This window comes from Oryzias latipes, chromosome 3 (assembly GCF_053564925.1).
Source record: "Oryzias latipes strain Hd-rR chromosome 3, Olatipes_Hd-rR_3.1".
NCBI classification, from domain to species: Eukaryota; Metazoa; Chordata; class Actinopteri; order Beloniformes; family Adrianichthyidae; genus Oryzias; species Oryzias latipes.
The window spans coordinates 41,742,711-41,755,412 of NC_136239.1; the positions used below are offsets into that span (position 1 = coordinate 41,742,711).

Sequence of the window (12,702 nt, forward strand, 5' to 3'; positions counted from 1 at the left end):
CAGAAGATTCCTGCTTTTGTTCCCTTCTAAAGTTATGAAAATAATGTGAAACAAAACATTCAGAATCATGCAACGTTCTCTAGATTGGTTCCAACGGCCCCGCAGATCAAAGGCTAGCATTAGCTTAGCATTCATTAGCTGTCATCTTCTGTGCGTGTTTATGTTTGGGTCCCAACTGAAGGCAGACGTGTTCTGTGGTTCAGCTTCCTCATCACATATTTTAAAGTGAAACCGGTCCTACTTTGTGTTGGTCTGTCCACACCAGAACCCGTGTGAGATCAGCCCAGAACTCTGACAAACAGAACCTCAGAAGAGAGCTGATGCTGAAACTGGAGCACCAACTCCATCAGACGGTTTCAGATCCAAACGTCTGCGTTCACGTCGGGTCCTCCTGGATCCAAACGGACCGCCTTTTAATCCCAATTCTCCTCTGGTTGGTTTGAGGACCAGATGTGAGGAAAGACTCTGACATTTCTAAGCCAAACTACTCCAATCTCTGACATCACGACTCGTCTGCACACCTCTGCCCCCTGCAGGCCGCATGGCAACACAAACCGGCGTTCTAAAGTTCTGGAGGCAAAAACAGCAGGAAGGTAACGAGAACAGCCAGAACCCCAGAACCGCGTCTCCTACCTCTGTGCTCTCAGCTGAAGCTCTGCAGCCCAAATGACGCTGGAGCGGCGCCCCGACCACACACACAGACCCCCCCACTTCATTCACTGTCTGAGTGGCAGATGGGCGGTCCCAAGGGAGGGAAGGGGAGGGGGGATACTGTGGCGACAAACATTAGTGAGGAGTAAAAGGGAGGAAGGAGGGACAACTGGACTCTGGAGTTACACACACGCATGCACACACACACGCACGCACGCAGGCGGCTGCTTAGATGGTGCTGTGGCATTAGAACAACTGAATGGCGTGAAAGCAAACATCTGAACTTCCTGCTGTGTTTTTGAGGTTCTTTGGGGTCCACCAGAACCCTTCAGGTCTAGTTTGGATTTGATGTGGACCATAGACACCATGGTGATGCCACGCCCCCACCACGCTGCGAGTCACAGCCATAAGCTACATGTGCAAGTTACATGTGCAAAATATCTTGATGGGATCAATGATCATTTAGAATCTAACCGTGTACATGGACCCAGAAAAACTTTTTCTGATTATAACAAACGTTCACATGGTCACACTTTCAGTCAGAATAAATCATTCACACATGCACAGTAGTGTTGGAAATACTGGAAGAGGAAATGAGTTCCACTGAGAGGCTACATACATAGTTATCCATGAACATTGAACTCACACTCCGCTCTGCTAACCTGCTCTCTGACTGACTGGACCACCGGCATCCATCCTCAGTTAAAACCACGGTTATCACACAACAAATTCCAGTTCACATAACAAGCAGATCTCACAAACATCCCCAGATCAGATCCACCAGATCCACAATTAGATATATTCATCACATTCACACATTACCGGACAAAAAAGATAAATCAATCCATCTGCACACACGCACTGTTTTGAACTTTGCTGTTTTAAACATTCGCTCTCTTTTAAACAAATCTTTTATCATGAATGAGCTCATTTTAGACAACAATTTAGATTGCCTTCTTTTAACAGAGACCTGGCTGGGTGCTGATGCTCCTGTTGTTCTCACTGAAGCTTCCCCACTAAATTTTAACTTTTTATTTTCTACCAGGGGAGATAAAAAAAGCGGTGGCACTGCATCGATTGCTCGTGGCTCATTTGCAACCAAAACAATCACGCTACATAGCTACTCCTCATTTGAGCATCATGCATTTTTACTTTTACTATTTTTACTTTTTTACTTTTACTCGACAGGAAGCTCCAGCGAGAACTGTGAGGAAACGATACATAACTCCTGATGTGGCTGCAAATTTTATCAATATTTTACATCAAACTCCCGCTCATATTTTACCTGCATCATGTGATTTTATGGTTGAACATTTTAACAACAAACTACAGTCTGCCATTGATGCTGTAGCTCCACTTAAAACTAAAACGTTGAAAACTAAAGCTACAGCACCGTGGAAGAACGAACCAATCAGAGCCTTGAAACGCGAATGCAGGAGAGCGGAGAGGAAGTGGAGAAAAACAAAGTTAACTGTACATCGCAAAATTTTTAAAGAACAGCAAATGAGGTACAGTCATGCAATAAAAAAAGCCAGAACCCTCCACTTCTCAAACTTAATTTTACAAAACAAAAACGATCCTAGAGTTCTCTTTAAAACAATAGACAGTTTAACTAAAAGAGACTCTCAAAGGTCCTCCATAGCAGCCTCAGATGCTGTATGTGAGAGTTTTGCAGACCACTTCAGGAGTAAAATCAATGCTATTAGATCTACTCTTTTAACTCAAAAAGGTGTTGATTTTAATGAATCTATAGCATTGTATTTATCAGAGGAAACACTGGAAAGTTTTGTCCTGGTTGATGCTGTGGGACTTGGTCAGGTTTTCTCCCAGTTAAAGCCAACCACCTGCCTTTTAGACCCAATCCCCACATAGTTGTTGAAAACATTTTATGACTACTTTGAGTTTGAGCTTTTAAATATAGTAAATGACTCTCTTCAGACAGGTGTCTTCCCTGCTGCCTTTAAAACGGCAGTGGTGAGGCCTCTTCTGAAGAAGAGTCATTTAGATCCATACAACTATAATAATTATCGTCCAGTATCCAACTTACCATTTTTAAGTAAAATGATTGAAAAAACTGTTTTAATCCAATTTAATTAGTTTTTAAATAGAAATAACATATTTGAAAAATATCAATCTGGTTTTAGGACAAACCACAGCACAGAGACGGCCCATGTTAAAATAGTAAATGATATTAGATGTAACCTGGACTGTCAGAAACTCTCAGTCCTGGTACTACTGGATCTCAGTGCTGCTTTCGACACTGTAGATCACAGTATTTTACTCAACAGACTGAGAGGTTTGGGCATCTCTGGTACCGTACTAAAGTGGTTTTATTCCTATCTCACAGATCGAAGTTTTTACGTAAGTATGGATACTTGCTCCTCAGGGGTCTTCGACATCAACTGTGGGGTCCCCCAAGGTTCAATTTTAGGCCCACTACTTTTTAATCTATATATGCTGCCACTGGGGGACGTCATCAGGAGGCATGGCGTTTGTTTCCACAGCTACGCTGATGACACTCAACTGTACATCGCTGTGTCTCCTGATGATGAAGAGTCGGTCAACACACTCTTAAAATGCATTTTAGACATTGAGTCATGGATGGCGGAGAACTTCCTACAGCTAAACCAGGACAAAACAGAGGTTTTAGTGATCGGTTCTGAAGACAAGAGAGAGGTAGTTTTATCTAAACTAAAGAATTACAAAACTTCTCAGTGTGTGAGAAACCTTGGTGTCATTTTTGACTCTGAGATGAATTTTATCCCACAAATTAAAAATATCACAAAAACAGGATTTTATCATCTAAAAAATATATCCAGAGTCCGCCCATTTCTCTCTCTTGCCAGTACAGAGGTGCTAATGCATGCTTTTATTACCAGCAGATTAGATTATTGTAATGCCCTGCTCTCTGGTCTTCCCAGAACAAGAATAGCAAATCTTCAACTGCTGCAAAATTCAGCAGCACGCGTTCTGACGAGGACCAGGGGGCGGGAACACATTACACCGATTTTAAGATCGCTGCATTGGCTCCCTGTGCAATTCAGGATTGATTTTAAAGTTCTTTTATTGGTTTACAAATGTTTTTATGGTCTCTGGCCTTCATATTTATCTGACATGATTTTAAAGTATGAACCCTCGCGGACCCTGAGGTCCTCTGATACAGGCCTTTTGCTTATTCCAAAAGTTAGAACAAAAACGTACGGCGAGGCCTCATTCAGTTTTTACGGACCTCGCCTGTGGAACAGCCTCCCAGACAGCCTCAGGGCTGCAGAGACAGTTCATGTTTTTAAAGGAAGGCTTAAGACCTACCTTTTTAATTTAGCTTTTAGTTGAATTTTAGGATTTTTAATTTTTTTTATTATTATTTATTTATTATTATTATTATTATTTAAATATTTTAATTATTTATTTATTTTTTCTTTTAACTAGTTTTTTATGTGTATGTAAATACATTTATTTATTTATTTATTCTATTAATTTTTAAGTCGCTCTTACTATTTCATATGCCTATTAAGGTTTATGTAATTATTTGTTTTTTGTCCATGTTTTATATATATTTTAATTTTATTCCTTTTACATTTTATTACACTCCAGTGTTTTCCTCTGAGGGATCCTCCACATCGGTGACTGACCCTTCTCAGTGAACGGGGTCGCTGCAGTGGGATCTCCTGGGTCTGACTCTTTTGATTGGATCTGGGGGGTTCTGTGGTAGTGTTCTCCATGAACTTGAGTTGGGGGGTCGCTGGTGTGGACATGTCCCCAAAATATCGTTTCCCCACGACAGGACAAAGCCAGGTCTCTACATTCTATCATTCTATCACTTTTTTATTTATTTATTCATTTATTTATTTATTGATGTGTGTGTGTGTGTTTTTGCGGGGGGGGGGGGGGGGGGGGGGGGTTGTCGCACGGTTTGTCTTGTCATCTTGTTTTTAAATTTTATTGTTTTTTATGCACAGCACTTTGAGTGACATATGTTGTTGAAAAAGTGCTATATAAATAAAGGTTGATTTGATTTGATTTGAGATATCTGGCTGCTCCGTAATAAACGAGAGGATTTTCTAAATGTGCTTTTATTAATGTTACGGTTATTATGAAGCGCCTGTTCGCTCATCATTTTATTTTAATCCGTGTGGTCAGAGCTTTTTTTGTGGAAGAACGGAGCTGGAAGAAGGCAGGACTAAGAGAGGCTAACACGGGCTAACAACATTAGCCTTTGATTCAACATAAATCCATGCGGGAAACGCTGCAAACTGGCTGAACGTAAATGTGTGGGAATAACAGCAGCCTTTATTTTGTTGGGACAGGAAACACAAATCCATGTGATTGTTTGAACAGTTTCTAAGGACTGAGCGCTATTTCTGCTTTGAAAAGCTCACACCGCCCCAAAGCCGCTGTGTGAGCTGACGGTCCGAGCTCTGCCCGGACACACACTTTTACCGGGAGACCCGGTTCTCCCGAATTCTGTAGCTCGTTCACACAGAGCCGCGGGACGGATGGCAGTCCAAAGCTCCCACACATAATGCACACGTAACAAAGCATCCTCCCTTCCCCTCAAACACAAAGCTGTAAGTCCGTCTGCTCAGAGACACGTCTCTCGCTCCACCGGTCCACCTGACTAATCAGGTGCAGGAGCGACGACTTTTCTATTTTGTTTATTTATTTTATGTTAAAGTCACTTCCCTCAGTTTATACTGGATCATCGCGGATGAGTCATTAGTTGGGAAATAAAATGAATGAAGTAATAAAGTAAAAGAAGGAATATTTATTTAAAAGTAAACCCCCCCCCCCCCCCCCCCGACGACATCATCGTCCATCCCGACGTTTTACTGTAAACATCGTCATCTGCCAATTTAAGGCATCGCCCAACCCTAGACCAGTGTGTGTAATACTGGTCTATGTGACACGATGAGGACTTCCTGTCCATGCAGGGTACATTTCCTCTGGTGAGCTTGGTTCTGGTCCTCTTGGTTCTATAAGAGTTCACCTGAACTCTGGATTGGACCAGACTCCTGAGAACGAGGGTCTCTGTTCTCTTGCAGATGAACTCTGGTGCGGTTCACTTCAGTGTGAATGCAGACGGACCAGGAGGGGAACCAACGAGGCAAACATTTTAAAAGGAAGAAATTCCATTTCTGGAACCAAAGACGGATCTTTTCCCGCCACCTCTCCTACCTGGTCCAGGAAGCAGTACAGCTGCACGGTCCGCTCGATGTTCTGCCCGGTGCTCTTGACCCGCTGGGAGAAGTCCTGGAGCTGAGCCCAGAAGGAGTGGACCTTCAGCTCGTAAGCCTGGAGGTTGGATGAGGACATGTCGTTCCAGCGTTCCAGGCGGCCCAGAAGCTCCTCCCCTCGCTTACACTGGTCCTGCAAGCAAACAGGAGTCAGAGTTACAGTTTTTGTTATTTCAGCATCAAAAATATCCATCAGGGTCAGAGATCAGTGTCATCAGCAAACAACAACAGTTCTGGTATTTCAGAGACACGAATCGCTTAGAGAGGAAATAATCCAGAGCCTAGTGCAGATCCGTGTGGAACACCACCATTGATGTCTGAACGTGAGGAACTAACATCCTCAAGTTCTTCCTGCCAAAGAACGTCTGATCTGATGACCGTTTTTCCTTTTCTGGATCCAATACCGTTTCGATCCGAACACATGAACGTCTATACAGTTCTGTTCTGAAACCATTCGGACTCGTTACCGACGTCTGTAGTGCCTCACATATGCGGTGGCGTAGAACTCCTTGAAGTCCAGCTGTTTTTTGTTCAGAAGCTCCAGAGAATCTGCCGGTTCCTCCAGAGTCTTCAGATGGACCTCCCCCTCCTCCTCTAGCCACGCCCTCACCTGAAACACACACACGTCCTGTGAGCAGCTCAGGTTTCATGGTCAACAGCTGCTTCCTGCTCTCTGATCTGAAGCTCCTCGGTGGGAGGAAGGCTAGCTGATGGGCAGAAGGACTTATTTCATGCTCAGAACTACGGTGGCCGACAGGGCTCACACTCCATACAGGAGAAAAACACAACGAAATTACCCACAACACAACCACAAAACCGCAGCAATAGCATTAACCTCAGCACAACGGAAAGGAGGACTTTTTTTTCTCTCCTACTGGTGGAAAAAAATTCAGTTTCAAACTATTCGGTGCGAAGGAGTTTTAGAATTCTGAGAAAAAAAGTCAGAATTTTCTATGGCCTTTTTTTTTTCCTTTCTCCATGGCCCTAATCCTCTTCCGTAAGTAAGTGTGCAGGAAACAACCTCGTAATTTTACGAGATTAAAGTGGAGGTTAGCATGCAGAGCAGCAGCAAGAGCAGACCGACTAAAATGAGCTGATTGATAATGTTCCAAATGTTTGGAAGCTCATTTGTTTGATTTATGATTTATTCCTGTTTTCTTTATCGATGGCTGGTTTGCAGGATCTCTGCAGCCATTGATGAAGCTGTGCCGACGGCGTCGGTGTCCCTGCAGACGTCCACTTCAATCCTTTCTTCCTCCACTAAAGACCAGATCTCTACGTTTGTGTGACGCTTCCGTCTGAGGAGGAGCACTTTTTGACATTTTCAACATTCTAATGCTATATTCTATATGCTATATATGAAGGTAAAAATGCTCGTAAGAACGCACTTGTAGATTTGATCTGAGAACTTGTAATATAGAATGTTAATACACATGCAAATGGAAATTTGTCAGTTCACAGCAGAAGATTTTTACACACAGATGCAGATTTTTGGTGCACAAGTATTCACATTCCATATTACAAATTCTCACATCAAATCTACAAGTGCGTTCTTTTTAGAGCATTTTAGCCTTCATGCTAACATAACAGAATATTTTCATTCCTCTTTATTGTTTTATGTTGAAATGGGACGTTTCATCTGCAGGAGGGGGCGTATGGAACACTGTTTACTTCTGCATTGGTGTTGGGATGACAGGTTCATGGCGTAAGGTGACAGATGAACTTAAGGGTTTGTGAATAAAAAGGAGAATGAAGGCAGCAGCGGTCCTCTACACCCAAACGTGTCTCTGAGCTCCTTATTTTACAGATGACACTCTGCTTTACCGACACCGAAACCCGGAAAGACGGCTACACTGACAATCTGATTTTGAGTCACCAAAAGGTTTTGAATCTCTTTTTTTAAACCCATCTGGAAATAAAGCTTCACAAAAGGCTCCACGTATTTCATCTTCAAGTTAGGCTCTGATAAACGGAAAAAAATCGTTAATCCACGACTTTTTTCTCGTAAGTATACGACTTAAAAGTCGTATTTTAAAAAAGAAAACAAAGAGCGTTAGATGAAGCAGATGTCACTATGTGGAGAGCTGGTACATTTATATTTTTGGACAAACATATTTGTAAGAAATTACGTTATCTAGTAAGAAAACACCCTAATCTTGTCCAAATATCACGTAGCTCTCAGGAGCGCCGAATAGTTTGAAACTGAATTGGGTTTTTTCCGCCGGTAGGAAAAAAATGTCCTAATTTCCGTTGTGCTGAGGTCAATGCTGTTGCTGCGGTTATGTCATAGTGTTGCGGGTATTTTCATAGTGATTCGGGAAATGTCGTTGTGTTTTTTCTTTTGCATGTAGTGTGAGCCCTGTCGGCCACCGTACAGAACCCGCGAAGACCAGAACCAGATGTGTCTTTGACGCCTCATTCTGTGAACCAGAGTAACCTCAGACGGCTGCAGATCCACATGTCCACCAGCAGAGGTCAGTGCAGCTCTGGAAGGAGCCGTAAAATGGTTTTGTCTCTGCATTGACAGCTGAGCTAAGCATTTCATAAAATATCCATCAAAACACATTTCTATCACAATAAAAACCTTTGTAACATCGGTTTCTGCAGATTTGACTTTCCAGCGCAGCATTTATCATTTCATGCCTCATGAAGTTACTTTATTTTTTTTACTTTATTTTATTTTTGTTTTATTGTTTTTATTCACTTTCCTTTCAAAGTTCAGCATTTTACTTTGAAATGTAGCTTATTTTATTTTATTAACTTAGCATAGTTTAGCACATTTCCTTTGGTTTTTAGCTTCAACTTTTTGATCACAAACACATTTGAGTTACTTGTTGTAAAGGTAATTGGGCATTTATTTGCATTTCCAATGTATTTTAGTTCTTTTTAGCTTTCTTTTTGCATCGTTTATTAATAAACACTATTATTTATTTTCAACACAAAACATTTAATATTTTGCAGGATAAAGCTGAACCATGCGGTTGTTTTCCTCTGAACGTGTTCTAGCCATCCAAACTACTTCAATATTTCAGCTTTTTTCCGCTCATCTGAGTCCAGTCTGTGGAAAAACTAAAAGACTGAGCGTCTGAGAAGGAGGCGGAGCTTCTGCGTCTGTCCTCCATTCCTGCAGGTTTGTGTTTATATACACAGAATCAAGTCTTCCTGCTTTTCTTTGCCCTTAAAACGACCTCGGCTGTGAAACTGAAAGCAGCTGAGGGGCTGAGGGTGATGGGGGTCTGTGTGAACTGACCTGAACCTTTAGGTTTCAGGTAGGAACCCTGCATGGACTGAGCTCACCTGGCTGAAGCCGTCCTCCAGGTTCCAAAAGTCCAGGATGAAGTGGATCTCCTGGGTCCTGGAGTTGGACAGAGTCACCAGGCAGTGCAGCAGCTCATCCACCTGATCGTACAGGGACGCCACCGCCCTCACCGCCTCTCGCTGCTGCTCTGACGCACCGCCGGCCTCCTCCCGCCGCAGCCAGGACAGAGAGGCTCCGCCCTCCTGCTGCAGCTGCAACAGGCGGGCGTCCTGCAGGATGCTGTGCATCACAGCCTCGTCCCTGGACAGCAGAACCTGAGCGTCCTGAAGGAGGAGGACTATTACAAGCTGTGTTCACGGTTCATGCTCTCTGCCACATGTCAGCTGTGTTACCGTGGCAACAGCAGGTAAAGGTGTGCCTTGAAGGGCCCTGATGGCTTTCTGCAGGAGGTCCACCACAGAATTGCACTGATTGGTCAGCTGCTGGACTCTCTGAAGGATGGAGGACAACAACATGAGACTGTTTGCTGAGGTCAGACTTCTCTGATCATTCTCCATTTCACTTTCTTCATCCTTACAGAAGCTTCAGACCAGAAGATAAAACCTCAAAAACACATAAATTCAGTTTCAAACTGTAGAACCCAGAACTTTTGGGTCACTGGAAGCTCTTCTTCTATTGGACAGTTTGACATGAGAGTGATGACTCCAGAGCTTTAGCATGGTTAGCGTGTGTGAACACTGACGGTTCTGAAGGCGATCCAGCTGCTCTGACTGAAGATGAAGGATCCTCCAAAGTCTGCAGGAAGCTGCTGGAGCTCCACGTGTTTCTGCAGAGACTTCAAAGAGCTCACCACCTCCACCTGCATCACAAAACACCACATCACAGATCTTCATGTGTCACCATCCAGAATAACACTAGACTTTCATCTGTTCTTTCAATGCACCCATGTAAACATCGGCACCGTGACTGTCTCACAAAAACACAACAATGATTTTAAACTCCTGAATGTCTCCAAGTCTTCCTGCAGACGCTGTGCAGGTGATCAGCTGTTACCGGTGTGGCTGCAGGTTTGTCCAAATGAAGGCAGGAGTCTTTGATAGCCAGGATTAAAACCGCATGGATGGAGCCGGGATGGTCTTCCTGTACAAACACAACCAGAGAACAAACACAACCAGAGAACAAACACAGTCAGAAAACAAACAACAGGCAGAAAGAAAAAAAACAGTCATCTACTTCTACCCTTCCTCTTCTCTATTCTTGATAATAATTCATCATTTAGTTCTCCATGCCTCTGTTTGGTACAGTGATTCATGTATTGTCCCTCTTTTCCTCTCCCCTCCTGGGGAGTGGGAGTGCTTCCAGACTCCAGTTGTTTCATCCGTGCTCCTGTTCCTGACCGTTTACCTCGTCTCTGCTCCTGCTCCTACACCTGGCTGTGGTTCCTGTCTCCGGCTCGACTCGCGCCTTTGACTGTCCCGATAACCACGGCTGGATGAAGCTCGTCTGCTGGACTTTATATATGTAGTTGTAGATTTAGATAAGTTAATTCTTCTCTAAGAGTTCTGGTAAATCGCCTGTCCGTCCTGGGGGAGGATCCCTCCTTCATGTGGGCACCCCTGAGGTTTCTTCGTTTTTTCCGGAATCCGGTTTTTTAGGAGTTTTTCCTTACAGAGAAGGGGGGTCTAAGGGCAGGGATGCCAGTATAGCTTAGTCAGTTTGTTAGTTCATTTTAGTATTTTCCTATTGAACTCTTTGTATTCGTGATCCTTTTGATTTCATGTTTTACTTTGAAGCCCATCGAAACGACTGTTGTTGTGATTTTGGGCTATACAAATAAAATTGAATTGAATAGAAAACAGTCAGAGGGCAAACACACATAGGCATGTGTTCAGACATGCAGCACTGATCCGTTCTTCTCAGTCAGACTGACCTGCAGCAATCCGAGGGCTGAGAATAACGCTGGTGCTGGGGGGGCTCTGCGGGTGTCCACCAGCACCGTCAGGCCCAACGTCAGTGTTTCCTTCCTGTGTCACACAGGAAGTGATGTCAGACAGAGAACAGGCCGGTGGTCTGTCTGCAGGCACAGGTACATACCGAAGGGTAGAGGTGTAGAAAAGCAGGAGGCGGAGAAGCTCGGCGCTGTCACATTCAGGGTGGGTCCATACTGAATGGGCGGGGCAAACAGTGAGCAGGGCCCGCCCCCCTCGGTCTCTCGATCCTACAGAAATATCAGGTGAGAACGGTAGTGTGATTCACGCTCTCTTTTTAGCTGGTTCTGTTTTTAAATGGGTTTAGGAAATCCTTTTGAGATCAAGCAGATTTCACATTTAGCAAATAGAAAAATCTCTTTTTTTTCACTGTGAAATAGTAGCTGTTAACTCAATGTGTCCTTTTTTTCTTTTTTAGAAAAGTGCTGGGTGATACGGACAAACCTGATAACATATAAATCACAGTTTTGTTTGCAACTTAAATTAACGAAGAATCGCTGCAAGTTCAAAGTAGAAAAGCCCTTGAAAGGTGCACCAAACACCTTTTCCCGGTTTCCTTTTCATGCGTTTGTCGTTAAACAGTTCAACACCCAGCGCAGACGTCTGTGATCGTCGATGCAGTCATTCCACGCCGCTTTAGCGGCTTTTACTCATCGATTCCATCTTCATGGTCGTGGTTCTTACATAGATCATTAGATCAGTTTGTTGGGTCAGTCTGTTTTTGGGACCGGTCCGGGTGTCTGGTCCACATCCTTCCTGTTTTACCAAACCAAATCTGTGTTTCTGAAAGAAAAGCTCCTCGGTTCGGGTCGTCTGATCATCTTGTCTGAATTGTTCTTCCTCCGTGTTTGTTTGCTGGATTTGGACGTAAATCAGTGCCGTAAACTAACCGTGTTGTGAACCACAGAGCTGCATATAAATGTTTTCTACCTTACATTTCCTGTAGACCGGGGGTCTGAGTCGAGGCCTGGACTCAGACCCCCGGTCTAGAGGAAATGTAACTTTGTGACGTCCAGCTCTAACGTATCAGGTGGTTGTTGTGAACCTTGTTTGGATTGACCAAAAACCAAACCTGCACTGTGTACAGGTCCCTGCGTGTTCACATCCATAATAAACTAGACGGGTACGACACCAGGGTCCTAGGCAAAAAGGGTCAGAGTCACCTCCACCTTTGGTCCGTTGGTGTCTGTCTGCAAATACTTAGGACCTTTTATGGAACTCTAGTTGCATCAGCAACTTTCTATGCAGTGGTCTGCTGGAGTGGTGGAATTACAGACAGGGAGACAAGAAAAAACTGGACAAGCTGCTCCAGAGGGCTAGCTCTGTCCTGGGGTGTCCACTGGACTCAGTGGACTCTGGAGGTGAGAGGAGGTGCTGACCAAGCTGTCCAGCCTCCGAACAACCCCTCTCATCCTCTGTATGAGACAACCGCAGTTCATCGTTCAGCCGCAGACCGCTTCACCCTCAGTGCAAAAAGGAACGCTCCCGGAGGTCCTTCGTCCCAACAGCAGTTGGACTGGACAACAACACGGTCTAGGACCACTGAAACTGCTGCTGTATCGACTTATTT

The 12,702-nt window shown here is 43.9% G+C and overlaps 1 protein-coding gene across 13 annotated transcripts in view; it reads right to left on the reverse strand.

Annotated features, from left to right (window-relative positions):
• The window catches only part of plekhg4 (pleckstrin homology domain containing, family G (with RhoGef domain) member 4), a 57,880-nt gene that overhangs the window by 5,899 nt on the left and 39,279 nt on the right, over positions 1-12,702 (reverse strand). For 11 of the 13 annotated variants that reach the window (XR_013654977.1, XR_013654976.1, XR_013654975.1 and 8 more), the window contains 8 exons: positions 11,239-11,362; positions 11,075-11,168; positions 10,198-10,284; positions 9,887-10,003; positions 9,537-9,635; positions 9,183-9,467; positions 6,373-6,495; positions 5,827-6,018 (listed from right to left, as the gene is read on the reverse strand). Coding sequence is in view for 10 of the 13 variants with exons in the window: in XM_078944764.1 (XP_078800890.1) it covers positions 5,827-6,018; positions 6,373-6,495; positions 9,183-9,467; positions 9,537-9,635; positions 9,887-10,003; positions 10,198-10,284; positions 11,075-11,168; positions 11,239-11,362 (1,121 nt within the window). In the remaining 3 variants the exon portion in view is untranslated. Of the gene's footprint in view, positions 1-313; positions 772-5,452; positions 5,714-5,826; positions 6,019-6,372; positions 6,496-9,182; positions 9,468-9,536; positions 9,636-9,886; positions 10,004-10,197; positions 10,285-11,074; positions 11,169-11,238; positions 11,363-12,702 lie in introns of those variants that run through there. The other 2 variants (XM_078944767.1, XM_023953782.2) reach the window with 2 other exon arrangements.